The sequence below is a fragment of the Hemitrygon akajei genome, chromosome 9 (assembly GCF_048418815.1).
Source record: "Hemitrygon akajei chromosome 9, sHemAka1.3, whole genome shotgun sequence".
In the NCBI taxonomy this organism is placed as follows: Eukaryota; Metazoa; Chordata; class Chondrichthyes; order Myliobatiformes; family Dasyatidae; genus Hemitrygon; species Hemitrygon akajei.
The window spans coordinates 19,107,902-19,121,303 of NC_133132.1; the positions used below are offsets into that span (position 1 = coordinate 19,107,902).

The following is a 13,402-nucleotide window of genomic DNA, read 5'->3' on the forward strand; positions in this document are numbered from 1 at the left end:
TTCCGCTGTTCAAGAACGGCTCTAAAAATAAACTAGGAATTTATACGTTAGTGAGCTTGACATCAGTAGTGGGAAAGTTATTGGAACGTATGTGCAGGGACCGGATATATAAGTATTTGGATAGATGTGGACTGATTAAGGATAGGCAGCATGTGTTTGTGCATGGTAGGTCATGTCTAACCAATCTTACAGCGTTTCTCGAGGAAATCATCAAGAAAGTGACTGAGGGCAAGGCAGTGGATGTTGTCTACTGGGCTTTAGCAAGGCACTTGACAAAGTCTCATAAGGGAAGCTGGTCAAGAAAGTTCAGTCACTCAGCATTCAAGATGAGATAGTAAATTGGATGAGACACTGTCTTTGGGAGAAGCCAGAGTGTGGTAGCAGATGGTGGCCTCTCTGACTGGAGGCCTGTGACTAGTGGTGTGCCATAGGGATCAGTGCTGGATCTGTTGTTTGTCATCTATATCAGTCGTCTGGATGATAGAGTGGTCAACCAGATCAGCAAATTTGTGGATGACACGAAGACTGGGAGAGTCGTGGACAGCGAGGAGACTATCGGCTTGCAGTGTGATCTGGAGCCGCTGGAAAAATGGGTTGAGAAATGGAAAATGGAATTTAAAGCTCACAAGTGTGAGGTGTTGCACTTTGGTAGGACCTACCAGGGTGGGTCTTACACAGTGACTGGTCGGGCACTGAGGAGTGTTGTTGAAGAAAGGGATCTGGGAATGCAGGTCTATATTTCACTGAAAGTGGTGTCACAGTTCGATAGGGACGGAAAGAAAGATTTTGGCTCATTCTCCTTCATAAACCAAAGTACTGAGTACAGGAGATGGATGTTATGTTGACTTTGTACAAGACATTGGTGAGGCCTAATTTGTAGTATTGTGTGCAGTTTTGGTCACCAACCGACAGGAAAGAAGTAAAAGAGGTTGAATGATTTCAAGGAAAATTCACAAGGACGTTGCCAGGTCTGGAGGACTTGGGTTAAAAGGAAATATTGAACTGGTCAGGGCTTTATTCCTTGGAACATAGAAGATTGGAGGGAGATTTGATGGAGGTATACCACAGTTAAGAGGGTACAGATAGGGTAAAAGCAAGCTGGCTTTTACCTCTGAGATGGTGTGGGACTATAACCAGAGGCCATGGGTTAAAGGTGAAAGGTGAAACATTAAGGGGAACATGAGGGGAAACTTCTTCACACAGACGATCATCCGGGTGTGGAATGAGCAGCCAGCACAAGTGGTGCAGGTGAGCTCGATTGCAACATGTTGGAGGTTTGTATATGTAGCTGGATGGAAGGGGTACGGGAGTAGAAAGTTTAAATAGTTCAGCACCAACTAGATGGGCCAAAGGGGTCTGTTTCAGTGTTGTTCTTTTCCATGACTGTGACAAGAACCTTAAATAATACTAATATTCACTCTAATTCCTTTTAACAGTTGTGCTGACCAACCATACATCTGAAGAGGAGATATTTACATGGCATTAAAACTGTGGCACTTTAAATTAACGGTACATAAAAGAAAATCCCAGCTGCACATTAACAAAGGCAATTTGTGTAAGAGTGTTTCAGTTACTGTGGGGCCAGGAACCCATGCAGCTCAGTGGGAACAAGGAATAATACCAATGGAGAGAGTCAAACTGAGCCAGGTCACAGATTGGAGATGGCAGAAATGCCCCTTTCTTATAGAGACAGGAAGAGCATCAGAGAGTTTGATGGTCATTCCAGATACCAGCACTGTGCCCAGTTAGAAGATGATTTCTTTCTCCAACTTGGGTTGAACTTCACTGTAACAGTGTGATGTCAGATCACACCTTGACAACTCAAGTGATCTCATCTGAAATGTTGTCCTACACCAATTGATGGATTTTGTAAATCTTTTTACAGGTTAAAAATGACAAGGAATTTGTCTACGGGAATCTCGAACAGAACACACCAGTTTTGCTGTCTCTGTCCAGATATTTAAGAAGTGGAGCAAGGGATTCACTCGATCATCCTTCCTTCTCAGACTGTGGGGAGGGATCCACTCGATCATCTGACTGACTGGCGCGCCTGTCAGTTTACACAGGGGGACCCATTCATCTGCTCAGACTGTGGCAATGGATTCACTCTGTTATCACAACTGAAGGTACATCAGCAAGTTCCCACTGGGACAAGGACATTGTGTGTGAGAAGTGATTCAGTCAGTCTTCCCACCTGTGGACACACCAGTCAGTTCACACTGGGCAGAGGCTGGTCATCTGCTGAATTTGTGGGGAAGGATTCACTCGGTCATCTGACCTAATGGCTCACCAGCGAGTTCTCACTGGGGAGAGGCCGTTCACCTGCTGTGAATGTGGGAAGGGATTCGCTCGGTCATCTCATCTACAGATGCACCAGCGAGTTCACACTGGGGAGAGACCATTTACCTGCTCAGTCTGTGAGAAGGGATTCCATCAATCATCCGATCTTCATAGACACCAGAGAGTTCACACTGGGGAGAAGCCGTTCACCTGCTCAGACTGTGGAAAAGGATTCACTCGGTCATCCACACTACTGTCACACCAGTCAGTTCACACTGGGGAGTGGCGGTTCACCTGTTCAGAATGTGGGAAGGGATTCACTCAGTCATCTGAACTACTGGCACACCAGCGAGTTCACAGTGGGGAGAGGCCATTCACCTGCTCAGAGTGTGGGAAGGGCTTTGCTCGGTCATCTCTTCTACAGATGCACCAGCGAGTTCACACTGGGGAGAGACCGTTCACCTGCTCTGTGTGTGGGAAGGGATTCCATCAATCATCTGACCTTCATAGACATCAGCGATTTCACACTGGGGAGAAGCCTTTCACCTGTCCAGATTGTGGAAAGGGATTCACTCGATCATCCACACTATTGGCACACCAGTCAGTTCACACTGGGGAGAGGCCATTCACCTGCTCAGAATGTGGGAAGGGATTCACTTGGTCATCCAACCTACAGAGACACCAGCGAGTTCACACTGGGAAGAGGCTGATCACCTGCTCAGACTTTGGGAAGTGATTCAACCAAATGTGCATCATTGAGTTCACACTGGGGAGAGGCCGTTCACCTGCTCAGACTGTGGGAAGCGATTCACTCAGTCATCTAACCTTATGACATACTACCGGTTTCACACTGGGGAGAGGCCGTTCACCTGTTGTGAATGTGGGAAGCGATTCACTCAGACATCTAACCTTGTGACATACTACTGGGTTCACACTTGGGAGAAAGTTTCAATAAACTGTATACTGGATACGTGTCTGAAAGCGGAATGGGAAACCATTAGTTGGATTTTCAATGGAGCAGGGTCAGAAACCAGAAGCAGGTCTGCAAGGGCAGAGTTTGGGGCTCTGGACGATGGTCGGGGTAAGAACATATGGTGAGAAGGGAATCATCAGCAGGGCGTGGCAACGAATGACAGAGTAGCAACATTTGGAAGCTGATTAACAGAAAATAATTCAGTTCCTGCTTGTTTTTCCTGTAATATTATATCTGGATGGCTATTACAGCTTGTCCTATCTGTAACGATGTATTGATTATCATATTTGACTCTAAAACTGGATCAGGCTTGAATTTATGGTGCCTTTATGAAGAGATGGAGGGCATTCATAAGTTTGTATTTTAAAGCAAGATTTTGGTGAATGATATTTGCAACTTGATTGTACCTGTGTAAGTAATCAGATTGAGTTAAACTGCTGCAGGATCCCAGAATTGTGTTGGATTGTGTTTGGGTTCTCCTGGCATTTTCTGCACTTACTGCCTTGTTTGTTTGCATTTTATGTATTTTCGATATTTTTTCCCTTTTGTTAACTACCTTGTCCTGTATTTCTGTAAGGAACCCCTCTGTTTCTGGGAAGAGGTCTCCAACTCTGTCAGGTGCTCGATGCTTCCTTGTCAACATCTTGTCTGCTCAGATCGTTGGGATGTCTCCCATGGAGGGTCATACTCATTCCACTAGTTAATGTTTTCTTCCAGAGTGATGATTCATTTTTCCGAGTTGGCCTCTCATTTCAGTTTTCTGGTCTGTATTTCTTAACACAATTGCATATACTGTACACACATGGAGTGCTGAATCCTGTTCATTTTTGATGAAAATATATAGTTAGAAGTTTTATCTGACTGTTGTATGTTTTTTTTTCATGTGTGTTATTTCTCTTCCTCCTTCTGCCCAAGGTAGAGTTAATCCAAGTGGGATTGTGTGTAAGTAGTTGTTTCTAAAGTTGTCATTTCAGTTCTTATTTATCTTTGTAAATTTTACTGATTAAAACAGAACCAAGATATTCTAGTCAAGTCGTTTTTATTGTCATTTCAACCATAAACTGCTGGTACAGTACACAGTAAAAACGAAACAACGTTCCTCTGCTACATGAAACAACACAAAACTACATGAGACTACAGACCTACACAGGATTACATAAAGTGCACAAAACAGTGCAAGACAGTACAATAATTAATAAACAAGGCAATAGGCACAGTAAAGGCCAAATTACAATATAATAATAAATGATGTAAATGTTTTAGCAGGAATTTAGAAAAATGAGCAAAATTTGCAAAGGGAGTGGAGTGGTGTTCAGTTGAGTGTGTGTGTGTGTGTGTAGGTTGGTGTCAGTCTAGACTCTGGGTATTGAGGAGTCTAATGGCTTGAGGGAAAAAGTTGTTGCCCAGTCTGGTCGTGAGAGCCCAAATGCTTCGGTACCTTTTGTCAGATGGCAGGGGGGAGAAGAGTTTGTATGAGGGGTGCGTGGGGTCCTTCACAATGCTGTTAGCTTTGTGGATGCAGCGTGTGGTGTAAATGTCTGTAACGGCGGGAAGAGAGATCCCGATGATCCCCTCAGCTGACCTCACTACCTGCTGCAGGCTCTTGCGATCCGAGATGGTGCAATTTCTGAAGCAGGCAGTGATGCAGCTGCTCAGGATGCTCTCAATACAACCTCTAGAATGTGATGAGGATAGGGGTGGGAGACAGTCTTTTCTCAGCCTTTGCAGAAAGTAGATCAAAAAAAGTCAATGTCGGTATTGATGGAAGTGCTTATTGCCTTTGTTGTATTTGTTAAATATTGAGCTCTGTTTGGAAGGTTTTCTAAGCCTTGAACTAAATTTTCTCAAAGGTTTTCCCTATTTCGCACTACTTTCTATTTTCTTTGCTTGTTGCTATTCCAGATACGTGGGTGTCAAGAGTTCTGATGAAGGGTCTTGGCCCGAAATGTTGATTCCCATCCATAGATGCTGCCTGACGTGCTGAGATCCTCCAGCACTTTGTGTAGTTCTCTAGATTTCTAGCATCTGCACGTCCTCTTGTTTCCCAGATACTTATATGTTTCTTGAAACAACAAGCCTGTAGTAGGGTTTAGATTTCCAGCATCAATAGATTTTCTCCTGTTTTTGGTAAAAACAAAAGTGGTGTCATATAACATAGCAAGAAAACAGTGGGAAGTTAGAGGATTGGAAAGCTTTTGCACAACCAACACGAGACAACTTAAAAAAACACACAAGAGAGACAAGATGAAAAAAATTAAAGTTAGACAAAAATATCAAGTATCAAAAGATTTTCAGATATATAAAGAGTAAAAGAGAAGCAAGAGTTGATATTGTACCGCTGGAAGATGATGCTGGTGAGTTAGTAATAGATCAAAGAAATAGAGGCCGAATGTAATAAGTATTTTGTGTCAATCTTCACTGTGTAAGACACTAGCAGTATCAGACCATAGGACATGGGAGCGGAATTAGGCCATTCAGCCCATCGAGTCTGCTCCGCCGTTCTGTCATGGCTGATCCCGGTTCTCACTCAACCCCATGCACCTGCCTCCTCCGCATATCTTGCAATGCCACAACTGATCAGCAAACTATTAGCTTCTGCCTTAAATGTCCCCACTTTTTTGCCCGTTCTTCAAATTTGTCTGTGTCCTGCTGCAATTGCATTGCTTCCTCAGCACTACCAATCCATCCACCTATCTTTGTATCATCTGCAAACCTTGTCACAAAGCCATCGGTTCCATTATCCAAATCATTGACACACAATGTGAAAAGTAGCGGACCGAATACTGACCCTGTAGACCTCTAGTCACTGCAAGCCAATGAGAAAAGGCTCCTTTTATTCCCACTCGCTGCCTCTTGGCTGTCGGCCATTCCTCTACCATGCCAGTATTTCTTCTGATTTTTATTCTGTTAAGCAGTCTCATGTGTGTCACCTTATCAGATGCCTTCTGAAAATCCAAGTAAATTTTTACATCCACTGCCTCTCGTTTGTCCATCCTGCTTATCACTTCCTCGAAGAACTCTTAACAGATTAGTCAGGCAAGATTTCCCTGTACGGAAGCTATGCTGGCTTTGACTTATTTTATCATCGGTCTCCTAGAACCCCAAAACCTCATCGGTTATAATAGACTCAACACTTTCCCAGCCACTGAGGTTAGGCTAACTGGACTATAATTTGTTTTCTTTTGCCTTCCTCCTTCTCAAAGAGTGGAGTGACATTTGCAATCTCCCTGTCCTCCGGGACCACGCCAGGATCAAGTGATTCTTGAAAGATCGTAACTGTTATCTCTTCAGCAACCTCTCTCAGGACTCTGGGATGTAGTCCATCTGGTCCAGATGACTTATCCACTTCAGGCACTTGAGTTTGCCTACCACATTTTCCTTTGTAATAGGAATGGCACTCACTTCTGCCTCCTGACACTCACGGATCTCTGGCACACTGCTCGTGTTTTCCACAGAGAAGACAGGTGCAAAGTAGCTATCAAGTTCATCTACCATCTCTTCCCCATTTCTACCCCATGAGCATCAGTTTTGTGGGTAACTGATGAGGTAATGCTCTGTTTAGTTGGAATGTTTGGGTCATAATTATTGATAACGGAGGAACTAACCAATGGAAGCAATGTTGTTCTATCTGTATGTGTGGGAACCTGGGGTGACTGGCGGGATTTCGGGAGGAGAACCGAAGAGGATGGACGGGCTCTGGTCGACCACCGAGGTTGGTCCCAGGTGGCGGGTCGAGGAGGTCGGAGAAGATCGAATGTTTCAATAATTGAGCTCCAACGGTTGTGCACAAATTGATTGAACTCTGATAAGTTTTGGTTCCTTTTTCTTTTCTTTTTATATTGTATTGCTATTAATTACCTAGTTCCAGTAAGATATATAAAGTGTAATCTGTAAACGTACATTGTGTGTGCGAGTTTGTATCAGTGTGCATTACACAGCATCTACGCAAACGGGAGACACGGTTTGGTGGGTGGACGGATTTTCCCCTGGACAAACACAAGCCGATAGCCCTGGGCGTTACATTTGTGGGGGCTCGTCCGGGATAGAATTCAGTGGATGCTGTGTGACTGTTCTGCTTAAACAAAATACAGTTGGGATGGCAGCTGCTGCTTTTCAGCGATGGTGTGCGTCTGCAAAGGTGGCAGAGAGCAATGCGTGCGTGTTGAAGGGGTGGAGATTAGCGTACCAGATGAAGTGTTACTTTGAGGTTTGAGTGCTGTTAAAACGTTTGGCAAAGTGGAGATTGTATCGTGGAACTTTGATTTTGAGGCAAGTACAGATATAGTGTTAGTGCAGACAAGTGAGGACATAACGGGTGGAGTTGCCACAGGAGGTTGGTGTCCCTGAGGAGGCGGGGCCAAGGCACCTGCAGAATGTCGGGGAGGGAGGGGCCAAAGCTCAGTGAACAGAGTTGCCTGCAGAGGGGGGAGGAGATCTTAAGAAACGGTTCTTTCGGTGCTGCAGGACGAAGGGAAAGAGTGGTCAGATTTGGAAAAGTTGGTCAGTTCCTGTACCACAGAGAAAGGTGAGAGTTCTGAGTTGGCCTCTGCACTTACCTCCTTAGCGAGGAGGGCAGAGGGGCCCCGCCAGAAGATAAGAGTTATCTCGGGGTTAGTGCCCACTCCAGGGGGTGAGGAGGATCATGAGACATAGGTTGAGCAAACGTCACAGTTGTTAAGTGAGCGGCAGTGCTCGGATGAGGAAAAGTGACAGAGTTTGGTTGAAAGAGTGCGGGGATTGGCAGCTGGGGCAGTGTGAGGTGTGAAGGTTAACCAGCCTTTGGACACTCTGAAGGACGATATGGAGGCCTTGGAAAGTGCTTTTGGGTTGACTGGGAGCTCCTCGGGGAGTTTCAAAACATGTATCAGGAGGAGGGTGAGAAGCTCTCTGCGCACCTTTTTCAGCTACAGAGGCGGCTTAATGGATTGCGGCGCCGGGTGGAGGGGGTCATTCGGGCTGAACAGGTGGATCAGGTATTTAGAGGTGCCCAGGCCAAGGACAAGATTGGTTGGAATCTCCGGCAGTCTTATAAAATGCGCCCTCCTCCGACGTTCGTTCAGCTGATCAGAGATGTGAGGGAGGATGAGATGCGTTGAGGCCCTGGGAGGACCCTGTCATCCCAGATCCTCAGTTGTAGCACCCGGTGGGGATGGGAGAGGAGCCGGCTCCACCCGGTAACTGATAAAGGAGGTGGTGGCCGAGCTGAGGACTGAGGGGTCAGTAGGGAGGGCTTCACCCCCCAGAGGACAGACAGCACAGGATGCTGTGAGTGGCGGGAGGTCTGCAAGAAGAGGGGCTGCTGGAGAGACTGTGAGAGGCATGGAGTGTGCTATAACTGCGGGGAGGAGGGCCACTTCCGGCGGGAATGTGAGCGGCCGGAAGCCTCTAGGAGGGCGAGTCCCCGGGTATCCAAGAAGGGAGAGGTGTCGGGAAACTTAGAGGGAACCCAGTGAGGGAATGGCCCGGTGTCTCTAGGAGAACAGGTTCCCAAAAATGTATCAGGGAACCCCCGAAATCAAAAGACCCGATTCCGGAAGGATTTGTGGGACCCCGCTCCAGTGTGTTGCTATGGATAGAGGGAATCTGCTAAAGCCATACTCGACACTGGGTCGCAGGTCACGCCACTATACCACTCATTTTACAACCAGTACTTAAAGCATTTGCCATTGACCACATTCCATGCACTGGAGATTTGGGGCGTCAGTGCTGGGGATGATCCGTATGACGGGTATTCGTCAGTGAAACTGGAGTTTTCAGAAGCCAATGTGGGAGCGTCTGAAGTTTTAGAGACGTTAGTGCTGGTTTGTCTGGACCCAGTTGAGACCTGGGGGGGGGGGGTGCTTCAATTCTGGTGGGGACCAACACTCCTGTGGTGCGGAGGCTCATGGGGGCCTGCCAGGAGAGGGCGGGTGAGAACTGTTAGGGGACCCAGGCTGTGCACCGAGCGTTTCCTGCTGCTTTTGAGAAAGTGCGGAGCCGCCCTGGGCCGGAGACTGAATGTAAACCAGGGACTGTGTGGTGCACCCAGTCAAAGCCTATGATAATAAGGCCCGGGAAAGTAGCGAGAGTGATGGGGACCCCCAGATTCCCCGGAGTTCCTGATGGCGAGGCCCTTTTAGTGGACCTCGAGGGGGAGACACGATTTCCGGCTGGGGTGCTGGTGAGGCCCTTGGTGGTACAGGCGAGCAGGATGGCTGTAATTGTCAGGAATGAGTGGTGAGTGTCAGGAACAGTACGGAGAGAGAAATCACCTTTAAGAGAGGGATGCCGCTAGAGTATTTGTTCCCGGTGACAGTAATGTCTAGCGCCCCCGTGAGGCCCACTGGGGGGGGGGGGAAGAATTGGAAAACAGAGGAAAGCTGACCGCTGAGGCTTTTAACTTTGGGGATTCTCCTGTGCCGCTGGTGGAGAAGATGTTGAAGCTGGAAGATATGTTTTTCTCTTGGCGAGTTTGCTGTGGGTTGTTCCAAGAGCACTCACCATACTGTCTGAGTGACTGAGGACACCCCGTTTAGAGAGAGGTCGCGGCGACTGGCCGCTGCAGATGTGGAAGACATACCGCACTTGGTCAAGCTGAAGGAAGCTGGGGTCATCTCTGAATCCCGAAGCCCCTATGCGTCCCCAATTGTAGTGGCCCGGAAGAAGAACGGAAAGGTACGCATGTGTGTGGACTATAGGTCCCTAAACTGGCGCACTGTCCCTGACCAGTGTACGGTCCAGAGGGTCGAAGATGCGCTGGCCTGTCTGAGTGGAGCAAAGTGGTTTAGTGTGCTGGACTTGAGCAGTGGATGTTACCAGATCCCCATGAGTGAGGCCGACAAAGAGAAGATGGCATTTATATGCCCTCTGGGGTTTTTCCAGTTTGAAAGGATGGCCCAGGGCATATTGGGGGCCCCTGCCACCTTGCCGAGGGTCATGGAAAAGACGGTGGGGGGTATGAATTTGCTGGAAGTGTTGGTGTATTCGGATGACTTGATAGTATTTGGATCCACTTTGGAAGAACAGAAAGCGAGGCTACTGAAGATGCTAAGTTGACTGAAGGAGGAAGGATTAAAACTCTCCCTGGACAAGTGTCAATTCTGCAAGACGTCCGTTAGCTATGTTGGACACATAATCTCGCGGGATGGAGTAGCTACAGACCCAGCTAAGATAGAAGCGGTGACCACGTGGCCGAGGCCCCGGACAGTGAGCGCTCTGCGCTCGATCTCGGGGTTCTGTGGTTATTACCGGAGATTCGTGAAGGGCTACGCCAAAGTGAGTCACCCCTTGAACCAGCTTCTGCGTGGTTACCCTCCCTTGGGGAAGAAAGGAAAAGGGGGACGGGAGTTTGGAGAATATCTCAACCTGTCAGAGCCCTTCGGACAGAGGGGGATGCCAAATCTGAGGAGGCTTTTAAATCGCTGAAAGTACCCTATGTATTACATGCCGACACCAGCCGAGAGGGATTAGGGGCCATCTTGTATCAAGATCAGGGCACCGGGTTGAGACCCGTCGCGTTTGTCAGCCGGAGTTTGTCGCCCTTCGAGAGAAACTATCCCATCGATAAGTTGGAGTTCCTGGTGTTGAAGTGGACAGTGGTGGACAAGCTGAGTTTGAGCCAAGTTTGAGGTGAGGACGGACAACAACCCAGTTACTCATATCCTGACTTCGGCTAAACTGGATGCTACAGGCCATCGGTGGTTGGCGGACCTGTCGGTAGATGATTTCAGCCTGAAATACCGGCCGGGGAGCAGGAATGTTGATGTAGATGCTTAGTCCCAACGGGAGCATGAGGAACTGGAGAGGGTCAAGGAATGGGAGAGCGTTCCTGCCCCTGGGGTGAAAGCCTTGTGTCAGTTTGCTATCACCGTGAAGGCCGAGGAAGCCGAAGCGAGCAGTGGACCCACTGGGGGCTTCTGATGACGCCCTACCCCAGTTTACTGTGACCTGACTGCAATGGAGACTAAGCAGTTGCCGGAACTCAGTCCGGGGGAAGTGGCAGCTGCTCAGCGAAGTGACCCGGGCGTTGGCGCTGTTTGGTGCGCGGTGGAGAAGGGGGATGCGGCGTGGGCGGAGAAGACGAAACATGCCTCAGTGCCTCCAATACTGAGGGAATGGCCTCGTTTGAAGTTGAGGAAACAAGTTTTATATCGGGTAACGTCAGCCCCGGACCGACCGCGGTGTTGGCAGTTGGTCCTGACTGTGAAGTATCGGAAGATTGTGATGAAGTCCCTGCACGATGTTTCTGGACATGTGGGGGTGGAGTAGACCTAGGGATTGCTCAAAGACAGGTTTTACTGTCCCTGAATGAAGTCGGAGGTGGAAGAGTATTTCAAGTCGTGCATTCGCTGCATACGCCGGAAGACGCTGCCTGTGCCGGCTGCTCCGTTGTCACACTTGCAGAGTGCGGGGCCGCTGGACCTGGTGTGTTTGGATTTCCTGACCATAGACCCCGATACCAGCAACACGGCGAATGTCTCAGTCATCACGGACCACTACACCAGATATGCTCAGGCTTTTCCTACCAAGGACCAGAGGGCAAGTATGCTGGCGAAAGTGCTCAGGGAGAAGTATTTTGTGCATTATGGCCTTCCCCAGCGGATACATAGTGACCAGGGACGGGACTTTGAGAGTAAACTCATCTATGAGCTACTGGGTATGTTGGGGGTTGAGAAACCCAAGACTACACCCTATCATCCGCAGTGCGATCCCAGCCGGAGAGGTTCAATCGGACGCTGTTAGACATGCTGGGAACTCTGGAGATTAGCAAAAAGAGTCGATGGAGTCAACATATTGGGCATCTGATTCACCGTTACAACTGTACCCGAAATGAAGCTACTGGGTACCCGCCCTATTATCTGATGTTTGGCGCGGGGCGAGGCTGCCCACTGACCTCTGTTTTGGGGACGGATGCGGGTGAAGTATCGCCGAAGCCCTACTTGAAGTATGTGGCTGATATGAAGAAAGAACTGCAAAGAGCTTATGAACTGGCTAGGGAGGCTGCCGCCAAGCAGAATCGGGGGAAATAAGAGGAGGTATGAGCAGAAGGTGAAGTTCTCCCAACTCCTGCTGGGAGACCGAGTCCTCATAAGGAATTTGGGACACAAACACAAACTGGCTGATCACTGGGCAGGCACGCCCTATGTAGTAATGCCAAATCTACCGGTTTTCCGGGTGAGGCCTGAGGATGGGAGGGGGCCGGTTAGGAGTCTCCATCGGAATCATCTGTTGCCCCTGGGGCGAGATGTACAGGTAGAGTGGGAGCCTGAGGTGCCGGCTGCGCCTAGTACCCGGACTCTGCGTCCACGCAGGGTTGAGGAAGAGCCCACCCCGGGAGAAACGGACCAGGGCCCAGCCCCTGTGAGGGATGATGACTCGGATGATCGGTACATGCTGCCGTTCGCTGATACCCCCGTGATGGAGGGGGAGTTTCCTGACCCTTCCCCCACTGGGTTAGACGGGGTAAGGGGGGGGGGGGCTAGTGATGGGCAGTCGGGGTAGCCACAGGGCGTTGGGGAGGAGGGTGTGAGGCCCAAGCAAGAGATAGAGGGTTCCGGAGGTACAGAAGGGTTTGGGTGACTGTTCGCGGGAGGGTTCGCCTCGTAGTTTCCATCAGTCTCCCGTATTGTCCGAAGTGGAGGAGTCAGAGGAGGGAGTGGTGCAGGTCTCAGAGAAGTAGGCGCCCACCCAGATAGGTTGGCCTATGTTGTACCTGGGGAGCAGGGTGTGATCTCTACTGTTTGGGGGAGTTAGCCACGGCTTTCTGCACTTGGATTGGAGAATTATCTGAAAGTCATGAGGGCATAACTTAATTCGGTGGGGGGAGAATGCAGGGTTCTCAGATTACTTACTGTAATGTTAACTGTTTACTGCATATATAAAATGGCTTCTCTGTAGCGTTATAATGAAATGGATCAGTTTTGTGGGTAACTGATGAGGTAATGCTCTGTTTAGTTGGAATGTTTGGTTTATAATTATTGATAACGGAGGAACTAACCACTGGAAGCGATGTTGTTCTATCTGTATGTGTGGGATTCCTGGAGCGAGTGGGCGGGTTTTCGGGAGGAGAATCAAAGAGGAAGGACGTGCTGGATGCGCTCTGGTCGAACACCGAGGTTGGTCCCAGGGGCGGGTCGAGGAGGTCGGAGAAGATCAAATGGTGGACAGAAG

The 13,402-nt window shown here is 48.7% G+C and overlaps 1 protein-coding gene across 6 annotated transcripts in view; it reads left to right on the forward strand.

The window, feature by feature from the left end:
• Positions 1 to 4,280, forward strand: part of LOC140732893 (uncharacterized) — a 41,825-nt gene extending 37,545 nt beyond the window's left edge. For all 6 annotated transcript variants that reach the window (XM_073055560.1, XM_073055561.1, XM_073055558.1 and 3 more), the window contains one exon: positions 1,886 to 4,280. In XM_073055560.1, coding sequence (XP_072911661.1) covers positions 2,282 to 3,016 — 735 coding nt within the window. In that variant the 5' untranslated portion in view covers positions 1,886 to 2,281 and the 3' untranslated portion in view covers positions 3,017 to 4,280. The remainder of the gene's footprint in view (positions 1 to 1,885) is intronic.
• The last annotated feature ends 9,122 nt before the right edge of the window (positions 4,281 to 13,402 follow it).